The sequence below is a fragment of the Callorhinchus milii genome, unplaced genomic scaffold (assembly GCF_018977255.1).
Source record: "Callorhinchus milii isolate IMCB2004 unplaced genomic scaffold, IMCB_Cmil_1.0 Scaffold11, whole genome shotgun sequence".
NCBI classification, from domain to species: domain Eukaryota; kingdom Metazoa; phylum Chordata; class Chondrichthyes; order Chimaeriformes; family Callorhinchidae; genus Callorhinchus; species Callorhinchus milii.
The window spans coordinates 593,209-606,799 of NW_024704752.1; the positions used below are offsets into that span (position 1 = coordinate 593,209).

At 40.0% G+C, this 13,591-nt stretch overlaps 1 protein-coding gene across 1 annotated transcript; it reads right to left on the reverse strand.

Annotated features, from left to right (window-relative positions):
* Positions 1-956: 956 nt before the first annotated feature.
* Positions 957-7,425, reverse strand: LOC103172060 (extracellular calcium-sensing receptor-like). Its single transcript, XM_007884867.2, has 6 exons — positions 7,286-7,425; positions 5,448-5,733; positions 4,144-4,953; positions 3,746-3,973; positions 3,053-3,176; positions 957-1,873 (listed from the first exon to the last, which is right to left on the reverse strand). Exons 2-6 carry the CDS (start codon positions 5,697-5,699, stop codon positions 957-959), a joined length of 2,331 nt encoding a protein of 776 aa, XP_007883058.2. The 5' UTR covers positions 5,700-5,733; positions 7,286-7,425.
* Positions 7,426-13,591: the final 6,166 nt, after the last annotated feature.

Sequence of the window (13,591 nt, forward strand, 5' to 3'; positions counted from 1 at the left end):
TAAAGGGTTTTTAGACCGTATTTTGTGAGCGAAACACAGCATCCAATTGCAGTGTACTACAAACAGCCATGACCAATTTTATTTGAGGGATTGTTGACCAGACACTGGGAGAGGTAGGAAGTGGTGTTCCGGAGATGCCTATTAGGACTGCTACTGTTAATCATATACACAGAAGGTGTGGTGTCAATATTTGCAGGTGACACAAAATTGGAGGGCATAGTAAACAGTGCAGGGGATTGCAGAAGAATGCAGCAAGACATAAACAGGTTAACAGAATGGGCAGATAGATGGCAAATTGGGTTTAATGTAGAAAAAAATGCAAAGAATTTCACTTTGGCAGGAAAAATAATGAAGCTGTCTAGTCTATATCTGGCTGGTCCAATCTCTTGGTTGCTGAGGATTGGATGCCCTATTTGAGAAATATTTTTGTGTTTCGCTTCCAGAAACATAAGCCATAAGAATCATAAAAACCCTACCTTTTAAACTGGGCAATTTCAATTACAATACAAGCCCTAAATAGGTAATGTAAACATTCAGACAAATTTTAATGCAATAATACAATTTTAACAATAAAGTACATATATAATAATAATCCTTGTATTTGATATAGTGCCTTATCACATCGGAACTATGTCTCAAAGTGTTTCACAGGATTTACTGTAAAGTGGATTGACTGTGTTCCTAGGCAAATGTGGCAGCACAATTGTGCACAGTAATGTTCCACACACAACCATGAAACAAATGACCAATTTTATTTGGGGGATTATTGTAAGTGATATCGGTGTTGTAGGAGTTCAATATCAGCCAGCACTCAAACCGAGGTCCTGAAGATTCATGCTGAATATAAACACCAGCAGCGACCAGTTGGGCTGAGTGGCCTGTTTCTGTGCTATACATTTGTTGTAATTCTTTGTAATGTATTTCAAGATAGACTTAAAGCGCCTAGAAAAGAACCGCTAAGATGTTTTGTCAGTGATCATTGTACCCATTAGGTGCTTTTTAGTATTTCTCTCTGGTTTAAATAAAATAATGTAACATTTAGGAGCAAAAATGCAAAGTAGAAGCCCAAAGCTTGAAGACAAAATAGCAAATATTTCCACCGCTACTGTATATTTTCCAGGGGTGCTTACATAAGCCGGGATGAATGTTATCCAAACTGCAAAGAAAATAAGCATGCTGAATGTTATAAACTTAGCTTCATTAAAATTATCAGGTAGCTTGCGAGCAAAATAGGCCAGCACTAAACACAAAGAAGATAAGAGAAATACATAACCTAATACAACTGCAAAGGCCTTTACTGATCCAATAGCACATTCCAGAATAATTTTTCCACTTTGATATGTTGTATTTTTTACGGGTAAAGGTGGTGATGTAATTAACCATGACACACATATTGAAATCTGTATACACGTGCAGAGTAATATAAACGCTCTTTGCTGCATTGGTCCAAACCATTTCATGGTATTTGTATTTGGACCTGTTGCTTTGAATGCCATTAACACCACAATGGTTTTTGCCAGAATACAGGAAACACAGAGAGCAAAACTAACGCCAGAAAGTGTGTTGCATAAACTACAGGACCAGACCGAAGGCTGACCAATAAAAATAAGTGAACACATAAAACACAAAGCCAGTGAAAACAAAATAAGGAAACTTAATTCTGAATTATTTGCCCTTACAACTGGAGTTGTTCTGTAATGTGTGAAAACTGCTGCAATGGTGATTGTGAGCCCTGTCCCCAATAAGGCAATTGTTGCCAATGAGATTCCTATTGCATCTCCAAATGAAAGGAACTCTATTTCCTTCAATATGCATTGGTTGTTCTGTGAATTGGACCAGTAGTCTAAATCACATTTAATACATTGCACTGAATCTGAAATTGAGAAACAAAGAGCAGAAAATGAACATTCTAATTACATTTCACCCACAAAACACACAACAACAACAACAACAAGATTCCATTTATAAAGCGCCTTTCACGTCAGGAGGACGTCCCAAGGCGCTGCACAGTTGGGTCATGACCCGAGCAGGGGGGAAATGGTCAGGGTGAGGGAAGGGAGGGAGCAAGGAGGGGGGAAATGGTCAGGGTGAGGGGAGGGAAGGGAGGGAGCGAGGAGGGGGAAGAGAGTCGAGAGGGGAGCTGAAGGCACGGTCAAAGAGAAAGGTTTTGAGACCGGCCTTGAAGGAGGAAAGGGAGGAAGCGGCGAAGGCACTGGGGGATGGAGTTCCAGAGCCTGGGGGCTGAGAGGCTGAAGGCCCGACCACCGATGGTAGTCCATCACAGTCCATCAACTGTACAGTATATCACATGTAGCACTTTGAGATATCTCATGATATGATAAGGTGCTATATCAAATGCAATCATTATTATAAACATGTAAGTGGAAATATATTTGACCTTTGGTTATTAATAAATATGGATGATGCCAAGTTCCAGGCACAAAGCCAGTAAAGATTTAGATTTTAAGCTAAATAATCTTTCTTCTCATGTTAAATATCTCTGGAGCAATAAAATATATTAATGGTTGAAATTCACAGTATCCAGTGTGTCAGCTTGTCTCAGTGGGTAGCTTGTTGGTTCAAGCCCACGTCGAGACTTGGAATCAAAAACTCTGACACGCAAGCCTGGGGGGGTGTGGCATTGTCTGAGGTGTCATCCTTCAGGTGGATGGCACTATTTCCATTTCCATGGCTGTTTGTGGGATACTACTGTGTGTTTCCCACAAAATACACAGACAATGCATTTTACATTACATCCTGTGAAGCGCTTTGAAATATCTCGCTAATCAAATCAAGTATTTTTATTATTATTCTTTTTAACAAAATGATGCATTATTGGCATTTTAAAACATCAAATGTCGGTTTAATTGCTAAACATGATTTATCTTGAGATTACAAGTGTAATTTTTATTGTTTGTCATTTTTCAAATGTAAGAGAGTATTCAGGGAGTATGATTGAGTTAAGACTTGGTAAAGCTTTAGCCAACATCTCATTTTATATGAGAAATACCATTTTTAGTGATTAAACTGACAATTGGATTTATTTCATTACCTGTTGTGTTACTGATCTCCCCATCTGCACATGGAATACAGTCAAAGCAGCAAATAGGCTGGCCTTCCCTCGCAGCTTTCCTTGTTCCTGATAGACAATTCACACTACACAGGGACTGTGGAACCTGTTAAATGTAAAATAAAAAAAGTTTTGCAAAATAAATGTTACTCCCCATCAAAACAATATTCTGCTGGGTACAATACATTTCCTCCTGTTTGCTTTTGCTGTCAGTCATTGGGCTCCTATTTCAGGAAAATAATATGTTAGAGAAAAGCGTCTTATTTCATTGCCTCAAAAACACATTTGCTCCAAGTTTCTGAGTAAGATTTGCTTTGGATACACTGGTGTAAAATCTAATTTCAAATAGAAGCCATCTTTTAAGTACCAAATGCTTCTAAATCATGGGCAATTTGGTTAGGATTCTGAACTAGCAAGTTGTTCTGTAACACATATTACGAGAGCGGATGTTACAAGAGTTTGATGTTTTACATATAATCTGAATAATAAGAATGCCTAGTCTTCTCCTGGGGAGCAGACTGGAGTCACCAGCAGAGTTTATATAAGAACTAGTTCATCTAAACTTTCTATTTACCATCTCTTTCTGAGTTTAAGACCATGGCCCATTAACGGCCTCTGGACTATAGTGAACCAAATTAATTTCAAAAAGTAATATTTTTTTCTAAATCAAATTACCTTTTTCTTACCACTATTCCAAACAATACTTTGTCCATATACATGCAGTTCATGATATGAACCCAAAGCACTCCCATATCGACCCACTGTTTCATATTGAGTAGAACTGTCCACCTTCCTTTGCCAGTTCAATAAGTCATAAGATGGAATAGGATCTCCATTTGGATCAAAGAGTATTTCATTTCCAAATGAATCAGTGAATTTAATGCGCTTGAGGTGATGCAAAAGCTTTGGGAAGACAAATCAAAATCAGATGTTAAAAAGGTATGAAATCACTTTCTCTATTTCTGTTTAACAATGTAGTTTCATCATGTTTTTATATAAATGTTATTGAAATAAACATTTGTTTATTCACTATCTTTTTTCACAAATGAGTTATCCAATGAATGGTTCCTTACCTGCCACGGTTCAATATTTACAGTGTTTGGACAAGTGTCATTCACAATGAGTTCTTGTCCAGGTTGACATGCAAAAAGATGGTGAAGGGCATGAGCTACAGCATAGACTCCTTTGTACACACTGTATGATACTCTGAGTTGCGATACATCAGAATATATATTTTCATGTGTTTTTAAATCCTCTAATCCTGTACATGATGGTTTGCTTTGTGATGTGTCATTTCCCAAATAGCAGTGAAATAAAGTTTCCCAAAACTCGGTCACAATGGGATTCTGAGGAGCTTTGAAAGGGTGAACCTTATGAAGAAATTCTTGAAGCCCTGATATTTCTGCCCTGCGAAGTGCAAATCCCAGGGTACCTATCAAAATAGAATTGTCTTGACTCGAAAGCAGAGCGGATGTCACCCACGCCTCACTCGCTATCCACTGGACTCCAGTAATATTTTGTCGTATTGCTTCTTTGACAATTAGTTCCATGTCCTGTTCAACAGCGAAGACAAGTATAACCTTTGCTCTAGATTTTTCAATCATCTCCACTATCTCAACCACCTTTTTCTTGGAATTTATTTTTGGAATTATTTCAGAAAAAGCGATACATACTCCGAATGTCTTAACTTGTTCACTGAACATTTGGATGCCATAATGTCCATAGTCATCATCGCCCGCAATTGTTCCAACCCAAGTCCATCCAAAATACTTCACAAGTTGAGCCAAAGCTCTGACTTGATAATAATCACTTGGCACTGTTCGGAGGAATGCTGGATATTCTTGCTTGTCGCTCAAACAGGCACAAGTAGAAAAGTAACTAACCTGCAGAGAAACCAAATAACAACTTTCTAAACTTTCCTAAGAAAGTTCGCACTGGTGAATACGTTACAGAAGAAACTTTGAGGCAGACAGTTTATTCCTATTTACTCATCAGAATTCCATGATTTAGAAAGAGTAATGTAGTTTATAGGTCTAAAAACACTGTCTTCGTGAAGAGAGAATTTAGGAGGAACTATTCATGGAGAAAGTTAGTGGAGTTAATGAGCAAAGGAATCTAGGTGATCGGGTTCATAAAACTTTAAAAAGTGGTGCACACGTCAGAGGGTAATCAAAAAGGCTCATGCAATGTTGGCATTTATCACAAGGGGCTGGTACACAAGAGAAAGGAAGTGCTGTTACAGTTGTATAAAATGCTGGTTAGAGCCCATTTGGAGCATTGTATTATGATAAGGCGCAATATCAAATATAAGGATTATTATTATTATAAAGTAAATAAGAGAAAAACATTGCTCTGGAATAATGAATCGATACTGTACCAGCGGGATGCCGAATAGCCCAAGCAGCCTTGTCACCACGATGGACTGGGTAGATCCCGAGTCTCCAATGACTGCATACATTGAAGGAGCACAGTCATAATCAGCCACCGAGGTTTCCTGACCATTGTTGATGGTTAGGGCAGCTCGCAGAGCCTGGAAGTGTGTGTCGCAAGAGTCAAAGATCCTGTAACCCAGCGTTATGTTTGGCAGAAGTCGAGGGTCTCTGTTTATTTCATCTATTGTAAAGATCATGGTTTGCACCCAGCGGAATGCTCTGAAATTTAAACTATTGAAAACCATTTCACTTCAGTACTTAGATTTTTGCAAATTCATAATGCTGCACATCAGGAGAAAAATACACCGTAACAGTTACTGTACTGTAATAGCAACTCATATTATAAAAGATAGAACCTTCAATAAGCCCATTTCGATATGTAGCCGAATAACTTGTGACTGGGAAATCATATCTGGTCCGAAATTCAATCATAATTTGGAGGAAGTTATTCCGCTGCTATTGGAAACAAGCACCAAGGTTAAATGTAAGATTTTCCACAGTTCCGAGTGATATTAAATGTAAGAGAAAACGGTCTTCTGGGCTAAAACTATTGATTTTCAGGCAACACTACACTCAGGCAACACTACCTCTACTCTACACTAACTAGTTTTTAGCTTTCCTTTCATTTTACCTACAACCAAGAGGATTATACAGGTACAAATGGCGTGAAAAGTATCAACCAGAAGCCACTTGGATTTGCACAAAACTGGCTCAGGAAAGTTAACTTGAAGTGTCCAGGTGTACAAGAGTTTAGGATAAAAAACTTTGCCTAATGTCAGAAAAATAAATAGGATATTTTGATCTGGATGATCTGGATAATTGATGTTATTTACAGATAGAGCTAATTCCAAATCGAATCCCTTTTTGAAGAGCAGTATAGCCTTCAAAGGATTTCAACACCATCTGAATGAACCGAAATGTAAAGGTCAACGACACAATTATTTAAAATGTTTGGAAGTTCTTTAAATTGACTGTTAGAAGACCAATGCTTAGAACCCTTTATACTATACTGGAATGGTTACTTTTATATACGCAATGTGTCCCAGTTGTTACCTTGAGAAGTTTCCCTACAAGAGTTCCCATCTGTGCTGTGCTGTGCAATAACTACACCTATTCAGCCTATTCAGTGTGTTGCCATTGCTAAACACTGACAACCCATTCTCACACCAGCAAAACCAATAGACACGGCATTCAGTTATAGTGGTTTCCTGTCCCAGAAGACATTCAAATTCCTTCACTATTTATAACACAACAATGCCAAAAAGTGTGTTTAATTATCTTAAAATATCACCAGAAATATTTTTTCTTGCTGAAATCCATTGTGAAGGTGTTCACGTTTAAAAGAAAACCTCACTTCACAAATTATGTTGTAAACATTTCAATATTATAAACACTTGCTCGCCAAACACAAGCTAAACTAACTGAATGCAAAATACTGCAGATGCTGGAAATCTGGAACAAAAACAGAAGTGGCCGGGAACCCTCAGCAGGTCCGGCAGCATCTATGGGGAAAGGAAAGTCAGTCAATGTTCTGACAAAGGGTCGTGGACCCGAAATGTTGACTCCTTTTTCTTCCTCCATAGATGCTGCCTGACCTGCTGAGGGTTCCCGGCCACTTCTGTTTTTGTAAACTAACTGAGTTTAATCCCATGTTACACAGCCTCAGATAATTGACACACTTTTTGTTTTTGAATATTTGTTTATAACAAATCCATGATGCTGTGCAAGTCCTCACCATCCATAGTGCAGGATGTCAACTAACAAACCGGAAAACAAAACTCACCCTTCACAACGTGACAATTCGGGGGCAGCTTGAAATGAAAGATTCGGTTCAATCACCCTGAAGTGAATGGGGAACAGCCCACCAATGGTTATGTCACTGTCAGCAACCAGTGCAGGGAGATTAAACTTTCCGAGAAGCTCACAGACGTTGTCAGGTTTGACAAGAACAGAATTGACCAAAAAGAAGGTAAAGTGGAAGCTGAGTGAACAAAGCATAGTGAACCTTTGGAAAAGCCAAGCTACTCAAGGAAAGTGAAGATGGACTTCACTGAACACGCAGATATACACACAGGTACAGTTGGCCCCCTGCCGAAGGCAAATCATTTTGATTATAATTAATTAATCATCAAATCCTTTGACTCCAAACAGAGTGCTATTGCTGAGCAAAATTCCCCTTGGTACATGCTCACCAAGGAGTTGGGGTGAAGGTTACTAAACTATTCAAACAGTGTGGATTTTCCATGCAGTAGACATGTAGCTTTGAGACAGTTGGTTTAAGAGAAAACCAATGTATAGGCACTCTTACTCTTACTGATGTCAGAATCAATTTAAGGGAAATGATAAATTATTCCTTTTGGCATTTTAGTATAGGATTTGTAGATACATTTCACTGAAGGTTTAATATCCACAAAATCAAGTACATTTTAAAATGTCTTTCCCACAAATACAAGATCTTAATTTAACATATTACTTGTTCACTATAGTTAATCAGGGGATAATTTATAGTTGATCAATTATTGTATGAATTAAACATAAACAATTTGGATCAATTGTTTGGGCTAAACTGTCCGATTTAAAAAAAAGTTTGAATAAAAGAGTAAAATACTGTAATAATGACAACATTATACTACATTATAGTTTCTTCTAGAGACTAGAATCTGGGACAAAATATCTTTTCACTTAGAAAAATATGGGTTAATAAAGGACAGCCAACATGGGTTTGTTCAAGGCAAATCATGGCTAAGAAACCTGGTTATGATGAAGTAATGGAAGAAGGTAGTGCAGTTGATGTAGTTTATATGGATTTTCAAAAAGCGTTTGATAAAGTGCCACATAAGAGACTTATAAGCAAAATAGAAGCCTTCAATCTTAAAGGGATAGTGGCAGCGGATACAGAACTGACTGGGAGACAGAAAGTAGAGAGTAGTGGTGAACGGTTGTTTTTCTTTCTGTGCGATGGTGTCCCTCAGGGATCAGTATTGGGACCACTGCTGTTTGTGATCTATATAAATGACGTGGACTTAGGTACAGGGAGTACAATTTCCAAGTTTGCAGATGATACTAAACTGGAAAAGTAGTAAACAGTGAGGAGGATAGTAACAGACGGTAAACATAGACAGACTGGTAACATGGGCAGACACGTGGCAGATTAAGTTTAATGTGGAGAAATGTGAAGTGATGCATTTTTGGAGGAAGAATGAGGAGAGGCAATATAAGCTGATGGTCTAATCTTAAAGAGGGTGAAGGAACAGAGAGACCTGGGGGTCATATAAGGAAATCTTTGAATGTGGCAGGACAGGTAGATACAGCTGTTAAAAAAGCATCCGGGATACAAGGCTTTATAAATAGGGGCTTAGAATACACAAGTCAGGAAGTTATGATGAACCTTTATATAAAACACTGGTTAGGCCTCAGCGAGTGACTGCGTTCAGTTCTGGGCCCCACACTTTAGGAAGGATGTCAAGGCATTGGAGAGGGTGCAAAGGAGATTGACTGGAATGGTACCAGGAATAAGAACATAAGAACATAAGAATTAGGAGCAGGAGTAGGCCATTCGGCCCCTCGAGCCTGTGCCCCGCCATTCGATAAGATCATGGCTGATCTTCTGACCTAACTCTAATTACCTGCCCTGTCCCCATATCCGCTAATCCCTCTGTTTTTTAAAAAATCTATCAGTCTCAGCCTTGAAGATGTTCAAGGACTGACCATCTACAGCCTTCTGGGGTAGTGAATTCCATAAATTCACTGCCCTCTGACCGAAGAAATGTTTCCTCAACTCTGTTCTAAAAGGCTGACCCTTAATTTTCAGACTGTGACCCCTGGTTATATATTCTCCCACCGGGGAAACAGACCCTCAGTGTCTACTTTATCAGCCCTTTAAGAATCTTATATGTTTCAATAAGATCTCCCCTAATTCTTCTGTACTCTAGAGAATACAGCCCTAGTTTATTCAGCCTCTCCTCATAGGTCAGTCCCCTCATCCCAGGAACTAACCGAGTGAATCTACGCTGCACCCTCTCGAGGGCAAGTTTGTTCTTTTTTAAATAAGGAGACCAAAACTGCACACAATCCTCCAGGTGCGGTCTCACCAAAGCCCTACACAGCTGCAGCAAGACTTCCCTACTCTTGTACTCTAAACCTTTTGCGATGAACGCTAACGTGCCATTTGCCTTCTTAGTTGCTGCTGCACCTGCAAACTAATTTTTTGAGACTGGTGTACAAGGACACTCAAATCTCTCTGAACACTAACACTATCTAATCTCTCCCTCTCTAGAAAATAATCTGTTTTTCTATTTTTTCTATCTAGGTGAATAACTTCACACTTCCCCACGTTAAATTCCATCTGCCACCTCCTCGCCCACTCCCCTCGTCTATCTATATCCCTTTGCAATCTTTTTGCATCATCCTCAGAGCTTACTCCCCCACTGAGTTTAGTGTTATCCGAGAATTTAGATACGTTACATTCAATGTCCTCATCTAGATCATTGATGTAAATTGTAAATAGCTGAGGCCCAAGCACCGATCCTTGTGGCACTCCACTAGTCACATCCTGCCAATTCGAGAATGACCCATTTATCCCTACTCTCTGTTTTCTACCTTAGCCACTCTTCAATCCATGCTAATACGTTCCCATTAATCCCCTGGGCCTTAACCTTGTGCAATAGCCTTTTGTGTGGCACTTTGTCAAATGCCTTTTCAAAATCTATATATACTACATCTACTGGTTCCCCCCTATCTAACCTGTTAGATACATCTTCAAAAAACTCTAAAAGATTAGTTAAGCATGACTTCCCTTTTGTAAAGCCATGTTGACTCTGCCTAATCTTGTTATGGTCTTCCAGGAATCCCATAATGACATCTTTAATTAAGGACACAAGAATTTTCCCTCCCACTGATGTCAGACTAACTGGTCTATAGTTCCCCATCTTTTCTCTCCCACCCTTCTTAAATAGTGGTGTTACGTTTGCAATCTTCTAATTAATGGGAACTGTTCCAGAATCCAGAGAATTTTGGAAGTTCAAAGACAAGCCATCCACTATCTCAGTAGCCACCTCTTTTAAAACCCTAGGATGTAGGCCATCAGGTCCAGGAGATTTATTGGTTTTAAGACCTGATAATTTACCTAAAACCATTTCTTCACTAATATTAATTCCCCCAAGTTGTTCGCTAATATTTTGTTCTTGGTTCCCCTCTATTCTTGGTAGGTTTTCAGTGTCTTCTAAGGTGAAGACAGTAGCAAAGTACTTGTTTAATGACTCTGCCATGTCTTTGTCCCCTACTTAAATTCCCCCCGTCTCTGCCTCTAACAGACCCACATTTACCTTTAACAGCCTCTTCCTCTTTATATATTTATAAAAACTCTTGCAGTCTCTCTTTATGTTCCTCGCTAGTTTGCCCTCATATTCCATTTTCTCCCTCTTAATCACTTTTTTGGTTCTCCTTTGTTGATCCCTAAAGTTCTCCCAATCCTCGGGTTTACTACTCATCTTAGCTGTTTTATAGGCTTCTTCCTTTAACTTTATACTGTCCCTAACTGCTCTAGTTAGCCGCGGTTGGGTCACCTTTCCCGTGGTATTCTTATTCCTCAAAGGAATACCTGCTCGCTGGGAATTTTAACTATCTCCTTAAATGTCTGCCATTGCTGGTCTACTGTCAAATCCTTAAGTCTAATTTCCCAGTTTATTTTGGCTAAATCCTCTCTCATACCAGCAATGTTGGCTCTACTTAAATTTAAGACCTTTGCTTCGGACTTAACTGCTTCCCTCTCTAACTTAATGCTAAATTCCATCATATTATGATCACGTGGCCCTGGAGGAGCCTTAATTTCCAGTTTGCTGATCAGCCCTGCTTCATTGCACAAAACAAGGTCTAATATGGCCCGTTCCCTGGTTGGCCCCTCAGCATACTGATCCAGATAATTATCCCTAATACATTCTATAAACTCTTCCTCTATCTTACTTTTCCCAATTTAGTTGTCCCAATCAATATGCAGATTAAAATCACCCACAATTAATGTTTTTCCTTTGCTTCATGCTCCGCTAATTTCCTGCTTTATACCTTAAGAGATACTGTGACTGCTGTTCGGGGGTCTATCAATTACTCCCACTAGAGTTTTCTGCCCCTTGTTGTTACGTACTTCTACCCATACTGACTCTACTTCCTGCTTTTCTGATTTAAAATCTTTCCTCTCTACTGTTTTTATCCCATCCTTTATTAGCAGGGCCACCCCCCCTCCTCGTTTACCACATTGCCTATCTTTTCCTATACACCACATACCCTGGAATATTTAGCTCCCACCCTTGATCTCCCTGTAACCATGTCTCGGTCATGGCTACTGGACCATACTATTGTTTCTATTTGTGCAGTTAGTTCATCTCTCTTGTTTCGAATGCTTCGCACATTCAGATTTTAATTTTGACTTTGGGCTATTAGTCCTATTTACCAGTACCCTATCCCTGGGCTTCTTTTCCCCACATGACACACTTTGCTCATCTCCCTCGTTAATCGGCTCTCCCACTTTCATCGGTCCTAATTTTAATTGTAACGGATTACATGTGATTGAATTTACCCCCCAACTTAGTAGTTTAAAGCCCTGTCTACCTCCCTATTTATTCGTGTTGCCAGGACATTTGTCCCAGCCCTGTTTAGGTGGAGTCCATTCTTTTGGAATAGCTCCTGTCTCCCCCAATACTGGTACCAGTGGCCCATAAAGTGAAACCCTTGCCCTCCGCATCACTCTTTTAGCCAGATATTCAGTTCTTAAATTTTTTTTTGCCTGTACCAATTTGCCCCTGGCTCAGGTAATAATCCCGATATTAATACCTTCGAAGTTCTACTCTTCAGTTTAACTCCCAATTCCCGGAACTTGCTCCTCAACTCGTCCCTTCCGGTCCCACCTACATCATTGGTCCCTATGTGAATCATAACTATTGGATCCATTCCCTCCTGTTTCAAATTTTTCTCCAGCCCAGAAGTGACGTCCTTCACCCTGGCCCCAGGAAGGCTACAGAGTCTTCTTGTCTCCCTGCTACGGCTGCAGGAATGTGTGTAAGTCTTTCTGACTGTCTCATCCCCAATCACCACTATATTCTTTCTGACTATTCCCCTTTGTGTGGCCTCCTGTATAGAGGTGATGGGGTAAGTTTGCCCATCTTCCTCACAGACTTCTTTGTCCACACAGGTTGTAAGTATTTCATACTTGTTGACAAGGTTAAAGTCTGGGGTTCCTCTGCCCCTCTCTTTCGGGTCCCCTTAACCGCCTGTCTGACCGTCACCCAGTCCTATCCGTGGCTGGCAACAGAATGATCCCTGGGACTCATGGGAGTGTCTGGCTCCAGGATGAAACTGTCCAGGAAGCTCTCCCCATCTCTAATGCTGCGCAGTGTCTCCACCTGAGACTCCAGCTCAGCTATTCTGAGCTGGAGCTTCCTCAGTTGCAGACATTTGGTGCAGATGAAGTCACCCGGGCTCAGGGCCCTCCATCAACTCCCACATGCCACATTCCTCACACATCACCTGCCAGGTCATTCTCTCCTCTCATTCTATTTATCCCTGTATTATAGTTGTTTAGAACATATAATTCCCACTCTCACCCAATTCCTTCTCACTCTGGCCTTGCCTCACTCTGAATGTAGCTCATTCTGGGCTCTCTGCTTGAATGAGACACTTCAGTTATCAGGAGAGGCTAGAGAAGGCTAGAGAAGCTGGGATTATTCTTCTTGGAGCAGAGAAGATTAAGAGGAGACTAAATAGAAGTTTTCAAAATGATGAGGGTATTCAATAGGGTGAACAACGAGAAACTATTCCCACTGGCGGGTGGGTCGGTAACCCGAGGTCACTGATTTAAAATAGTTGTTAAAAGGTGAGGAGAAATGTTTTCACAGAGTGAGTTGTTGGGATCTGGAATGCATTGCCTGAAAGGCTGGTGGAAGCCGATTCAATAACAACTTTTAAGAGAGAAGTAGATAATTATTTGGGGAGGACAAGTTTGCAGGGCTATGGAGAGAGAGCGGGGGGTGGGGGTTGAATTGGAAGCTCTTTTCAAAGAGCTGGCACAGACATGATGAGCTGAATGACTCCTTCTGTG

Coding starts and splice junctions, on each gene's coding strand:
- LOC103172060 (XM_007884867.2), bottom strand. CDS start 5,699: ATGATCTTTACAATAGATGAAATAAACAGAGACCCTCGACTTCTGCCA. Junction 3,974..4,143: donor TAAATATTGAACCGTGGCAG/GTAAGGAACCAT, acceptor GTCTTCCCAAAG/CTTTTGCATCACCTCAAGCG. Junction 1,874..3,052: donor GGAGATCAGTAACACAACAG/GTAATGAAATAA, acceptor TCTCAATTTCAG/ATTCAGTGCAATGTATTAAA.